Below are 13,864 nucleotides of genomic sequence, written 5' to 3'. Positions count from 1 at the left end.
TAAGCAGGCAGGCTTTTATCTTGCAATCCAGGTGCTTGTCTAAGACCAAAGCAGCCTGGATTTTATCAATTTTTTCAGGGGTGGTTCAGCACTTTACCCAATGACTGTACATCCTGACTGGAAGTAAAGATTCCGTCTCTGCTCAGAGCTAAGCATCAAAGCCTCCAAGAGGAAAAAGTTTTTAAACTTACAGGCCAATCCCACAGGGAATGATACTGGTCAGAGTGGCAAAGCAGAAGAAGATTCCCTCAGCACTTCAGGAGAAGCTTGGGGTTTTTTCTCCTGTAGGCTAATGATATCCAGGATTGGGGTGTCGCAACATGATTCACATTTTCAAGAATTCTGGGGGAATGGAGCAAGTGATGTGGATGAAGGATTCAAAATACAAACTTTTGGAAGGGAATAAAGTCATAACTATCAGACAACAAAAATGGTGACTTGTAGAGAAGATGACATAGGGAATTCACTTCATTTGTGCTTTTATATATCTCCTTCTCTTCCTGCAGGACTATACTTGGGAAAATCATGGCTTTTCCCTTGTAAACAGGCTTTATTCTGATATTGGACATCTCCTGGATGAGAAGTTTCGGATGGTGTATAACCTCACATATAACACTATGGCAACACATGAAGATGTTGATACAACGACACTAAGAAGAGCTTTATTTAACTATGTCCACTGTATGTATGGAATCAGGTATGGACAAAAATTCACTGGCTTAGGAGTACATTTTAAAACTATGTGAACAGAAAAATAAACCATATGTAAAGCATGATTTTAGACTGTGGGTGTTTAAAGTGGAGATGGTACCTCTGTCTGGAAGTTAGAGTGGTTTTGCTGGCACTGCAAAAAAATAACTTTTCCTTGCAGTGCAGAAAATGAGTCAGGATGGAAATTTTTACAGAAATGTCTTCTCTGAAGCCAGCCTGTATCCTTCATTCAGGAAAGACAACATCCCTAAACAAGTTCACAGACAACACCAAGTTGGGCTGGAGTGTTGATTTGCTGGAAGGAGGTAGGAAGGCCCTACAGAGGGCTCTGGACAGGCTGGATCAATGGGCCAAGGCCAATTATACGAGGTTCGGTGATGCCAAATGCTGGGTTTTGCACTTGAGTCACAACAACCCCAGGCAGTGCTACAGGCTGGGGGCAGTGGCTGGGAAGCTGCTCGGCGAAAAGGCTCTGGGTGTGCTGGACAACAGCAGCTGAACATGAGCCAGGGTGTGCCCAGGTGGCCAAGAAGGCCAATGGCATCCTGGCCTGGATCAGCAGTGGTGTGGCCAGCAGGACCAGGGCAGTGACCGTCCCCCTGTACTCGGCACTGCTGAGGCCACACCTCCAATCCTGTGTTCAGTTCTGGGCCCCTCACTACAGGAAAGACATTGAGGGGCTGGAGCGTGTCCAGAGAAGGGCACCGGAGCTGGGGAAGGGTCTGGAGCACAAGTCCTGTGAGGAGCAGCTGAGGGAGCTGGGGGTGTTCAGTCTGGAGGCTGAAGGGGCACCTTATCACTGTCTACAACAACCTGAGAGGAGATTGTCACCAGGTGGAGGTCAGCCTCTTCTCCCAGGTAGCAAGTGACAGGATGAGGACAAATGGCTTCAGGCTGCACCGGGGGAGGTTTAGTGTGGATATTAGGAAAAATTTCTTTGCAGAAAGGTTTGTAAAGTGTTGGAACAGCCCACAGAAGTGGTGGAGTCACCATTCCTGGAAGTGTTCAAAAAACATGTGGATAGAGCATGTGATTTAATAGTGAACATGGTGGTGGTTCAGGGTTAACCATTGGATTTGATGATCTTAGAGGTCTTTTCCAACCTTGTCAATTCTGTGACCCTACTAAGCCTTTCAGATCCTCTCTTAACACGTGGTTAACTTCCCAAGCTTCAGAACATAATGCTGCAGAAGACAATGCTTTTAGAAACTTAGATCAAACAGAATGATTGCTTGTGTTGTGTAGGTATGATGACTATGACTATGGAGAAGTTAATCAGCTACTTGAACGCAGCCTGAAGGTTTACATAAAGACAGTGACCTGCTACCCAGAGAGAACTACCAAGCGCATGTACGACAGTTACTGGCGTCAGTTCAAGCACTCGGAGAAGGTATGTGTTCCAGAGCCAAAGTGGCTTCACAGAGACCCCTGTGCTGTTTGAAAATTAAAGTATGGGGACACCTAAAATGGCAGTATCTGTCAAATGAACTGTTCTGAATCGGAGAAAAACGAGATTCATTCCTTGAATGTTAGATACCAATTTGACAAAAATACTTCTTAGTTGTGCTGGAAATACATTACTATTATTATTATTATTATTTTGAGTGAGTTCTTGTCTGGGTTTGAAAAGACAGGTGTCTGCTAAGGAAGGCAGAAGCCTTCCGTGGAATGGCAGATGCAACCCCCTTCCCTCCGAGATATTATAATTTTGAAATCAAGGGGCTTTTAGGCAAAGATGTGGGAAATAGGAATAACAGTTCTTTACTATTATATATATAACCAGTCAGACAAACAGCAATAACTACGGCAGTAACAGCAAACAATCACAAACCCAGTCCCAGCCTTCTCGGCTGTCGGGCCCTTTCCCCTCGGGTGCAGTTCTGCTCGCAGCCGGCAGGGGCGCTGGCGGCTCCCGGTGAGCAGGGCAGGTGCGATGGTTCCCCCGCGGCTGCAGGGGGCGCTCCGGAGCGAGCTCGGGAAACACGTGGCACCGGTGCCCTGGGATCCGGGGAAGGGATGGAACAAAGGCTTCACAAACCCCTGGGCAGCCGATCCCGGTGTCCGGCCGGACCCTCGGGAACAGCAGGCTGGAACGGCAGGCTGGAAGGGCAGGGACGAGCACAAATCCCGGGTGGCAGACGCGATGTATCCAAATGGAGAAACCCCCCCCCCGGAGGTCTGGGCAGGCAGGGTGAGCACGGCTACAACGCAGCGAAGGCTCGAAGCAGCGGCGGGGGCAGGGCGGCCACAGCCCGGCTCCAAGCGGGGCAGGGAAGGCGAGCTTGGGATCTCGGAGCTTCTCCAGTAGTGAGGAAAAGCAGATGAAGAAGCAGACTCCTTCTCTCTCTCGAACGCAGAGACCGACTGCCCCCACACCCAGGTGAAACAAAAGAGTAGCCAGGCGCACCCCACTCCCAGTGGGTAGCTCTTTGTTTTCCTTAAGTACCCAGCGATTTGTCTCTTAGCAACAGTATGGGGGAAAATTCCTTTAACAGAAAAAAACTAGAACTCTTAAAACCCCAACAGTTCTCCATAAAATTGAATGGACAACTGTAAAAGAAAAGTGGATAAACTTGAGAATGCAGAAGTGGTCGACTATGCCAATACTTGGGATTTGGAGATCAAGAAATACCTAAACTCATGTATATATGTATAATCTTTATGGTGTTTTTCAGCAATAAAAACGTCAACAGGCCTTCAGATATCCTATTAAATGCTTCCTGAGAAGGGTTCAGCACATGTGTGCCTGCTAGCCTATCTGGCACGGAAACTGTCCCTTATTCTGTGCTCCTATATAATGGTCACAGGTAGTGGTAAAGAAAACCAAACATAATTCAGAAAGAACAAATGCCATTAGGATACGAAAAAAGGTTTAAAGGGGACTTCTCAGATGGAAGATTGCTTAAAGCAGCAGTTGAGGCTAGCTCATTGCAGTCTTGGGATGTTGTCCATGTTGGCATCACTACACAGCTGTCTCTAGAGGAACTGTAGTCCTGCAGCAGGGTACAGGGAGAAGAGACAAAGTTTTCTTGCAGCAATACTTTACTAAAGGTTAGAAATTTCAGCCTGGATGAATAAACCATGTTCCATTCAGAGGTGAGCTAAATGGCTGACGTAATTTTTCACAGGTTCATGTCAATCTACTTCTAATGGAAGCTCGGATGCAAGCTGAACTTCTGTATGCCCTTCGTGCCATAACTCGTCACTTAACCTGAAGCACTCACTGGCCAGGAGTACAGGAGCTTTTACTGAGTATGTAAAGACCTTTCGAAATAGATACACACCAGAAGCTGTTTGTGTTGTAGCATCAGCTTATTCAATTCTCTAGTGTCAAAAGTTTAGCCGTGCTTCTTGGCGGCTGTAATGTGCAATGACGTGTTTTATTTTCTTGATGCTTAACATTACTAATGATAACAGAAGTAACACTGAGGAGTACTACTCTGCATTGTTTCCAGCTGGATTTCTGCGCAGTGGTCAGGATCCCGAAACTGGTTTTACTATATCCAATCCTAGCGCTTTGTTCTTTAAGCACTGGAGTGAAGTGCTTAGAGACTTCTTTTTCCAAGCAATCATTTTCCAGATTAGTGGAGTCCAGCAGAATATCAGTTCTGCCTGTCCTGAGAATGTACCACCACATCGTGACTCGTGACAGAGACGCGCGGGCTGTGCTGCATTGAATTGCCCACTGGATTCTCCTGTGTGTCCTGGAGACTGCTGCCAGTCATTGTCTTACTACAGCAATTGGAGGTGATGCAAGATGTGGATGCAAACATCGAGCACACTTTAATGTGAAATTAATCTTGGTAAATCCTATAGCATGCTACTGAAGTGCGAAATTCATCCGCTTTGTCGTGCCCCTTCACAAAGAGAAGAGGCCTCACGATTTGCCATTTCAGCCACACTTACTGTTTCAATCATGCATAGTCTTGTTTTACTGACAGTCACCCTCAGTTGTCCTGACAATATCCATGCTCATCACGTGTTGCAATTTGTTTAGTTGGCACCTACAAAATTAATACACAGGCTGACCAAAAACAGGGTTGTGGGGTTTTTTGCACTCTCTTCTTTGTCAATGTTTTAACTAAGGAAAGTAAAGGAAGGCTAGTATATCTACTCTTTCATATTGGATGTATAGAAATTATTTCCCATAACTTTTTCATAGCATGAAATTGTAATATTCAAAGTTTTAAAAGTTTCTATGCATTAGTGTGAGTGAACAAAAAAAAAAGTGCAATATTTAAAAAGAAAGCAAGCTTTTTTCCCTGACATGCCACTGCTAAAGTGTCCTTCTTATATAGCCATAAAGAAATTTTAAAACCAAATTTCTTTATTGTCTAAGGCCTAGCAGTTTTGTTTTAGCTTTTGCGGCTTAAGACAACCTGATACTGAGATGCCAAAGCATCCCCAAAACAAAGCATTTTTGGACAACCAGTAATATTGGGGAAGGGAAGAAATAAGCTGCCAAAAATGTCACACTTTTGTGCTGTTTTCTGTTGCTTTTGACTAATTTTTGAGAGCACAAAATGTTGATATTTATAGCTTTATTTTGTATTGCATTTAATGAACCAGTGAAGTGCCTAAAGAGATGCTTAAACTTACCCAGTAGAACACAAGTTAACTGCTTCAACTTTAGTCTGTTGGTTTGGACTTTCCATATTTCTTTTGAGGAGGGTGACCTTTATTTCTGTGGTATACATTCAGAACTAACTGGACAGGTTTATTTTTAATGTCCTGTTGGATTGTAGAAGTTAATGCAGGACTTTTTTTTCATTGGTGATTGCAGAATAGTTAGAAAAAATACTACCAGTCATAGTTTGACACTTTTCATTTATAAAACCATGGACCAGTACTCTACTAAAGTTAGTTTTCTCTTTTCTTCCGTTTTCCTGATCCTTGCTTTGACTTTGCATGTTGGTTTTTTCTGCTTTATCTGTCTGTTCCAGATTGGAAAGCCCAATGATTGTACACTTTTCTGCACTTTCAGACTGCAGACTCTGCATGTGAAAACCTTTTGAGGAAGAAATCAGTAATTATTTTTTTAAATGTCATGTTGGCTATTTAGAAAACTACCCAACAGACAGCACTGGTCTGTCTTCTAGAGAGCATTGGGTAGAACATCAGATTTATTTATCTTGTATAGCTAACTGCAAAGATTTCTCAGAAATATTGAGATGCTCATATGTATGAACTTAGATTTACTTTCCAAATTGTTATGATCCTTTTTCCCCCCCTCTTGTGATTGTAGTGGCCATACCTGATGGCTTTTGTGCATAAAGCAGTTCTGCTGAGAGAAGTTTTCATGCAATACTTTTGTTTTTTCAAGTGATGGGAACTGTTCAGTACTACTTTAAATTTCTTTGCATTGAAAAGTCAAGTAGTTCTTAAGAAGCACAGCTGAGCTCTGGAAAGGAGGTGAAACTAGATTTGGGTAACTAATATGATGGCTTTGTTTCCCTTCAGAAATGCAAAGACTTCTGGAGTAGGTTGAGTTTTACATTTGGAAACATGAGTGCCTTTACTTCTTTCCTTATGAAATATACTTGCCAGCTCAAATGCATTCGTGAGCAAAGTACATGAGCAGATTTGAAATACAGAAACCATAAATAGATTGCTTCATAAAACTTGTAGTAAACCAGTGTTTTGTTTTGGTTTTTTTGAGTGCCATATCAAGTCCCATATGGCCTGCAAGACATTCCATCATAGGAAATGTCACTGTACAACTAGTTTGCTATTTCTCTCTTTTTTTTTTTCTTTAACATTAAACACAAACTTGAAACATCTGGAAATGTTTTCCACGTGGCATTTTTTTTCAAGGTACTGCATATACAGTGCAACAATTTATAGCCTAGTTTTTATACACAAATTTTGGATTTTTAGTAGATGTTTGTTCAGAATAGGTGTTTAAAGTCAGACAACGCTACCACACACTTTATGCACGCTTTAGGTTCACACTGTGCCAAATTTTAATGTGCAAGTGTACTTGGATTTTTTTGCATTCTTAAAGCACTCATGAATGTGAATCTTCACACTTTGCTCATTAATATTTTTCTTAAGAATACCATAATCATCGGAAGTGTAGGTCCTCTCCCTCTGTGTTCCTTCATTGGAATTGGCAATTACCAGCATTCATGTTAGTCTACAAAATCCCAGCTGTGACCAACATAAAAACAAAGTGTACAGTCTCCTGACTACTGAAGAGAAAGCTTGGTAGGTATAAATTAAGCAGCTAGCACAGGGAACACTGTGAGTAGGGAACAGAGCTTTTGAGCGTGAACAGCTTCTTATCATTGCAGAGTCACTTAAAATGTGTGTTGTGATAGAGTATGTCCGTGCTGAGATCGCTCTGGTTTTTTTGGTAATGAAGAGAAGTGAAAAAGGTGCCAACTGGAGAAAGCATTTGCATTTCCCAGAACACTCTACCCACAGCTGAAATTCATGAGAGTGTCATCATACAAGAACAGGAATAATTGTTAAAACAGAAATAAATATTTTAAATTTGGGTGCAGTTATAGCTACTACAGCTAGTGCTGTGGTATCCTATGAGAATTTTGGTGAGCTTTGTCCTAAAGCCTTCATTAAAATGAAAATCACAGAATCACAGAATTTGCTGAGTTGGAAGGGGCTCACAAGAATCATCAAGTCGAGCTCCTGACCCTGCACAGGACATCCCCAAGAGTCACACCGTGTGCCTGACAGCATTGTCCAAATGCTTCTTGAACTCTGTCAGGCTGGTGCTGTGACCACTGCCCCGGGGAGCCTGTTCCAGTGCCCCTCTCTGGGGGGAAGAACCTTTTCCTAATATCCAATCTAAACCATTCGTAACTCAGCTTCAGGCCACTGCCTCAGGTCCTGCCACTGGTCACCAGAGAGAAGAGATCAGTGCTTGCCCCTCCTCTTCCCCTCACAAAGAAGTTGTAACTGCAATGAGATCTCCTGTCAGTCTCCTCCAAGCTGAACAGACCTAGTGACCTCAGCCCCTCCTTGTACAGCTTCCCCTCAGGGCCCTGCACCACTTTTGTTGCCCTCCTTTGGACACTCTCTAATAGTTTAATATCTTTCTTAAATTGTGGTGTCCAAAGCAGCACACAGGACTCAAGGTGAGGCCACCCCAGAGCAGAGCAGAGTGGGACAATCCCCTCCCTTGCCCAACACCTTGGTCCTTGAAAAGGATATACTTCAGCTGTAAGAGTTAAAGAATTGCCACTTATCAGCTCTTCCTATGTATTAAAAAAAAAAAGCTTTAAAGATAGGAAAATCAGTGCTTGTAAACAATTATAAATGTAAGTATAAATTTAGAAGAGATCAGAAGAGAACAAAAAGGAAAACATTTTGCTGCTCTCTTACTTGAGTGCAGAAAATCAAAGCACCAGATTTTTCAAGTGTATTTTTGTTTGTAGTGATACTGATAGATATTTTCATGGGATTTGGAAAAAGCAGCTAGCTGCCTAAATTTCATTGGGAATTTAAGCACTCAGGCACTCAGCAAAATCCTAGAAGGTGCCCACTTGAATTTTTGAGTCAGAGTTTTAAAGAAACTGAGTCACCTAAATAAAATAGAATAAAATTAATTTCCATAGAGACTAAAGGAGTAATATGTACCAGATCCATGTGATTTGTAGTGATCCTTAATGAAAAGGGTTGTTTTGGGGACTTAATGTAGACTTAGAGAAATCTCTCCTAAAGCAGTTAAACTGTAAGCCACTGCTCTTGCAGAACAGGTTCTCAGTGTTTCTCATGTGTGTTTTCCATGAACATAGGCATGCATTTCAGGTTCATGATCCAGAATTTGGAATCTTTTCAGAAGAGCTGGGTTATTTAACCTCTACTTGCAGAAAACATTCACTGGTGGTAGTAAGTTGATAGCATGTGCCTGAACTAAAACTTTTTGGATCAAAAGAAGTACTCCAAATCTTCTTGATCTCAAGTGATGTTCTTTCAGTTATTTTCTGTAGATATTTGGATCCTTCTCCCATAAATAAGGGGTGATGTAGCCCAAAATAAAGGAAGAGGGGAGTGGATTCATTGTAAATGAACTTTCCCAGAGCGGATCTGATTATAAAGCTGTAAGAAATAGTTTGCTGTTAGCAATCATTCCAAGAGCTGGACAAAATAGTTTTCGTTACCTGAACTTCAGATTTACTGTTTGTCATGTCCCCCAGCACTGTGTTTGTCTGAAGAGATGCATCCACCAGCTTTTCTATTTTTGGAAATTGTAAGTGAAACATTTTATCTCCAAGTGAAAATTAATTTAGTATTTCATTCCTACTGCACAGATTACAGGTGTAGGAGATGGAGAGAGCACAGTAGTATGAGGAAACTTTAGGAGCATCTTGATCAGTGTTAATTTATTCCTTAGAGCACATTTCCTGGCAGGCGGTCATGCTGCTGCTCCCCCAATACACATCAGGTCTCTCTTGCAGATATTTAATCCTTTGCTGCTCATCAGGGGAAAAATTGTCATTTTCCAACCTGCCATCACCCCTGTCCTTCATCAAGTGCTTCCTGTCTTCCCAGTTCCTGACCCCAAGCAGCCATGCAGGGACAACCTCCCAGCCTCAACCTTGAAAACAAGGTTCCTCTACCACTGCTTGTTGTTAAGTGCAGAGGCTCTTTCTCACATTTAGAAACACTTAATTGCCGTAGTAGGTTATTTCTGGACAGGAAAATTCTAAATGTGGTTCAAAAGGATGAAATTCAGTATTTGCTTACATTTAGGTAGCATTTGCCAGTAGCGTGTCACAGCCTATCTCTGGAGTTACAGTAAAAATCCAGTGGATCCACTAAGGAAATGCTTTCTTTGGTGAGACACCCCATGCTTGAGCTATTCAGCTGTGCGGGTTTCTCAGAGGGACATCTAACAGGGAATTTGAGGTCCCCTTCTGCCAGGCAGGCTTACAGGGCCATCAGGTTGGCAGCCCCTTGGGTACTTTGCAGCCAGGCAGACTGCATCCAGCCTCTGGAATAAGTGGATGTGGGTTTTTCATTTATCTATGGGAAAAAATCCAAATGCACGTTGTGGAGTGGTTGCTGGAGACAGAGTTGGATGTTCCTGTGGGTACTGAGTATCATCAGGGCTTGTGGAAAATAGAAACCTTGTTCCTGACAGTAGTTAGAGGTACTGGAGATGCCAATTGTTACAGTAATTGTGGGGAGCAAGCCATGCTGTCAGCATCAGGAGGTACAGACCACAGGTGCTCCCAGGGGGCCAGAGCAGGAGGAGATGAGGTGTTGGTCAGTTGAAGAAACTTCACTGATGTGTCTGAGAGGTTCTTTTGTATGCCTGTGTATAGGGGAGGTGGTGGAGGATGCCTCCTTCCAAGGTGTCCAGAGGGTTTCTTTGGGAAAAGAGCTGGGACCCTTTCCTTACTCCAGAGATGGAGCAGGGGAAGGGAACTGCTCTGCCCAAGAAAAACTTGCTGCTATTGAATTGCATTTTCCCATCCCCATCAGCCGTTTGAAGGGAGTTTTGAGGCAAAATGGGTCAATCACTAACCATTGTATCTCCGGCTGAGGAGTCTGGCGGCAGCAACAGCAGCAGGTCCAAACACCAACAGTCCAAAACTGTGTCTCATTCCTCACTTCATGCTCATGTCGTGCCACCAGACCCAAACCTCTTCCCTCCACCCCAGCTGCCACATGCCCAGGTGGCTGCCGGAGCAGCCCGCTCATGGTGGTGGGTGATGTGGCCATTTTTAGGGGGGAAATAATAATATTTAGGCTACAGCCCTTGGACTCTGCAAGGCAATGCAGTCAGAGGTCTTTTCACGACTGTGACCAGAACTGGATATGAATTGTAGCTTAAAAAAATAGGAATTTGGTAAACTTGAAATCTCTCGGTTTTACCCTGTTCTCCTTTTGCTGGAAAGCCACACGATGAATGTATATGCTTTATCTTTCTATCCAACATAACTGAAAATCAGACTGCCAACTCCTTGTTTTGTATTAGCCTTTTTTTTTCTTTAAAAAAAAAAGTTTGTGAGCAATATATGTAGCATGCTGTGAACGTCTGTTTTGATCTTTATAGTTACTCTTTAATCCATCAGTATTAACACCAGTTCTTTTTTGTGTTCCCCTTGGTACTTTGTATGCAGTGTAAGCAGAAGCTGTGATCGGCTTTGCAGTCCTGTGCCATGTTACTGTAACTCCTTGATTTTTTAGGAAGCACCTGACTGTGGGCCACCCTGGGGCAGGTAGCGTGCTCGTACACGACTGCCACTTTTCGGTCTCTTGTACTATGTATAGTTCTAAGTAGAATAAGCTTTTTAACAGAATATTGATGCAGTTTATGAGTCACACAGGCTGCAAGTGTCTGGTGTGTGAGAGTCTTTGTATTTATAGTTGTTGGGGTTTGGTTTTTTGTTTTGTTGTTTTGTTTTGTTTTTTTAATTCATAAAGTAGCAAACTTGATAAACATAGCCACTTTAAACTGCTCTTGCTAAACAGACCCTGCTGTAGATAAAATACCACTGTAGATACAGGGAGAAGCACCAGCTGACCTCTCTCGACTGTGGGTGAGCTGAGCCCCTCTCTGCAAAAAGCACGGCCCGAGCCACACGGCCACCCTGCGTTTGACCACACATGGACCCAAACGTGGCGAAGGCTGGGGCCTGGCATCTATTTCAGCCCCCTGTGCCCGTAAGCCTGCCACTGGCTGCCTCCCACACTCTGCTCACCAATGCACGGGGCAGGCGTGAGCCTTGCTGACATGAGAGGGATGGACAGACCAGCTGCTGGACCACAAACATGGTCACGGCACTTCTGCAGCCAAAAAGCTTCCAAGCCTCTCTCAAGTGCAAAAGTTAGCCCTTGATTTGCTGACTGGAGAGCCTGGCACACTGGGGTAAGAAGCAGCATTGGCTCCCCGTTGGCAGCCATGGGGCTGAGCCCCCTTGGCTGGGGCAGCGCTGTGCCCAGGGAGGGGCATTTCATTGCATCTCCCACCTCTGACCCTCTGGACAGGGGGTGAGTTGTACCCAGCCCAGCCCAGCAGCTGTCAGCTTCTTGCCTCCTTCTGCCACGGCCATGCAGGTGTTTTGGGATGGAGGGTTAAGGACAAAGCTCTGATCCTGCAGCTCCCTCCCACCACCAGGAAGTGGGGAAGTGTGGTAGCTCTATGGGTCCCACAGTCCCTACAGCATCCTGTGGGCAGGTGCCCATCTCCTGTCCTGCCTCCCAGGTCACCACCTGCCCTGAGCTCAGGAGATAGGCCACGGGCTCCATGCTTTCACAGGAGGTTTGCCTGCAAGGTGAGGCAGCTGCTAGGAGCTCACTGTGGGTTCCCACAGCAGCTTTTATAATTTCTTTCCTATTGTTGCTGGTTGGGTTTGTTGTTTTGTTGTTTTTTGTTTGTTTTTTTTTTTTGCAAAGGACAGACTGACCTAGTGGGATGGATTTTTTTGTGTGTGACTTCTGTTAGTTTTTAAGTTACCCGACTTGAATTTATCTGAACAGATGCAGAAGGAACTTTCTTTTTTTGTGAGTTAAGAGACAAAAACGCATTTTTAAACAAAGGAATCATGTATTAACATTTTAACAGCAATTCATAAATCTGCACTTTTTATGAGGTTTTGAAAAATCTATTTATAGGTACGGAACAATGGGGTTTGTTTAAAACTGTATCGCATTTATACTTGCTGAAATTACTTTCATTGTTATCAGTAGGAATTTCATTGGTTAAATAAAATGCACAAAACCTGCCTCCTGTTTGAGTCATCATTTGCCCCATGCTGGGGAACACATCTCTGGAGCAGAACATCCTGTGTTTTGGGACAAAATCCAGTCCTCAAAGTGTCTTTCCTCTCCGTGCCTTTGTAGTGGGTTTTAGTCTATGTATTATTTAACACAGAGATTATTTAATCCCTCTTCCAGGGAGACCTGGGCAAACCCCAGAGCAGAAGCTGGTGAGAGCCATAAAAACAGGTAGGGCCTGTGAAGCAGTGAGAGGAAATGTGTGCTGAGGGTGCTCAGGGCAGTGCCAAGCTTATCTAGCAGTCAAATTGCCCCCCAGGTCCCCCAGTCCTGTGCTCTGCCCCATCCAGCCCCAGAGAAGGGTGACTTAGTGCTGAGGGATCACCAGGGAAGTTTGTCCTGGGGAAGATGATCATTTCCCCTCAGAAAGACAAAACTAGTTAACACAAGCTGCAGACCTTTCGGGTGTAACTTTACCTCCAGCTGCAGGATGCAGTGATCACAATAAAATAAATACATGTACATATATAAATATCTGTACATATATAAAGTGCTTCTTTATTTGCTTTCAGTGGGAGTTGCAAAACACTGAAAGTATTTGTCATCTTAGGTCCAGGCAGAACTTCCTGCCCCCTCACCAGTCGTGTGGCTGTCACCCCCAGGTGCCAGAGCAGCTCAGGACTGGGAGGGTGACCATGTCTCCAGCAACATCATGAAAAAGAAAAAAAATCTTGCACTGTTCCTCAAAGCCAAGGGCTGCTGTGGAATTCCTGATTTAGTTCCTAGAAGTCCCAGAGCATGGGTGAGCAGCAGGGCAGGACAGTGCCCTCAAGTGAGCCCTGCCCTGATCTTGGTCCCTGCTCCTTCACCCAGCATGTGGTGTGAGTGCTCAGATGGGGGTACCCAGCACAGGCAGAGGACAGCCCTGCTCCCCCACACCGCATCCTCACCTCTCCAGCTGGTTTCCCCCAGGAAATCCAAAGCCAAAAACATCTGTGTGTTGGTGATTCCCCAAGACATTTTTGACCATCCTCCTGGGCCACCACTCTGCTGCCATCTACCCCCTGCCTCCTGCTCTCACACCAGAGACCAAAGGGCGGTGGCAGACCAGGGACCACGTCACAGGGATGCTCATTTGCCCACACCAAGTGCCTGCGGGACAAACTTCCCTGCAGCCCATAGGTGACCACTGTGAGATGCCCCTGGGACCTGGGAAAGGGCCATGGCTGGGATAAGGGTAGGCAGCCCTGCATGGGCAGCACATCCATGGGGAGACACCTGGATGGGCTAAGCCCAAGCCTCCCCAGGTTCCTCCCCTCCTCATGGAGCACAGGGAGACACCCTGGTGTGCCCCATGACCATCAGCTGGGAGCATGGGCACTCCCAGCCTCCTGGTTGGAGCCAAGAAGCCATGAGCAGGGCAGGGTGGCCAGCAGAGTGGTGTGCCACTGCCAGCAGAGACTGG

The 13,864-nt window shown here is 44.7% G+C and overlaps 1 protein-coding gene across 1 annotated transcript in view; it reads left to right on the top strand.

Moving 5' to 3' along the window:
- Positions 1-12,407, top strand: part of SESN3 (sestrin 3) — a 45,724-nt gene extending 33,317 nt beyond the window's left edge. Inside the window, exons 8-10 of the mRNA XM_042023731.1 lie at positions 507-697; positions 1,957-2,101; positions 3,840-12,407. Coding sequence (XP_041879665.1) covers positions 507-697; positions 1,957-2,101; positions 3,840-3,926 — 423 coding nt within the window. The 3' untranslated portion in view covers positions 3,927-12,407. The remainder of the gene's footprint in view (positions 1-506; positions 698-1,956; positions 2,102-3,839) is intronic.
- Positions 12,408-13,864: the final 1,457 nt, after the last annotated feature.

This window comes from Corvus kubaryi, unplaced genomic scaffold (genome assembly GCF_017639235.1).
Source record: "Corvus kubaryi isolate FWS band 111438036 unplaced genomic scaffold, C.kubaryi_AGA036_p1.0 37256, whole genome shotgun sequence".
Lineage (NCBI taxonomy): Eukaryota > Metazoa > Chordata > Aves > Passeriformes > Corvidae > Corvus > Corvus kubaryi.
Note: the sequence above shows the minus strand (reverse complement) of the source record. Positions and strands in the feature narration are given on the sequence as shown.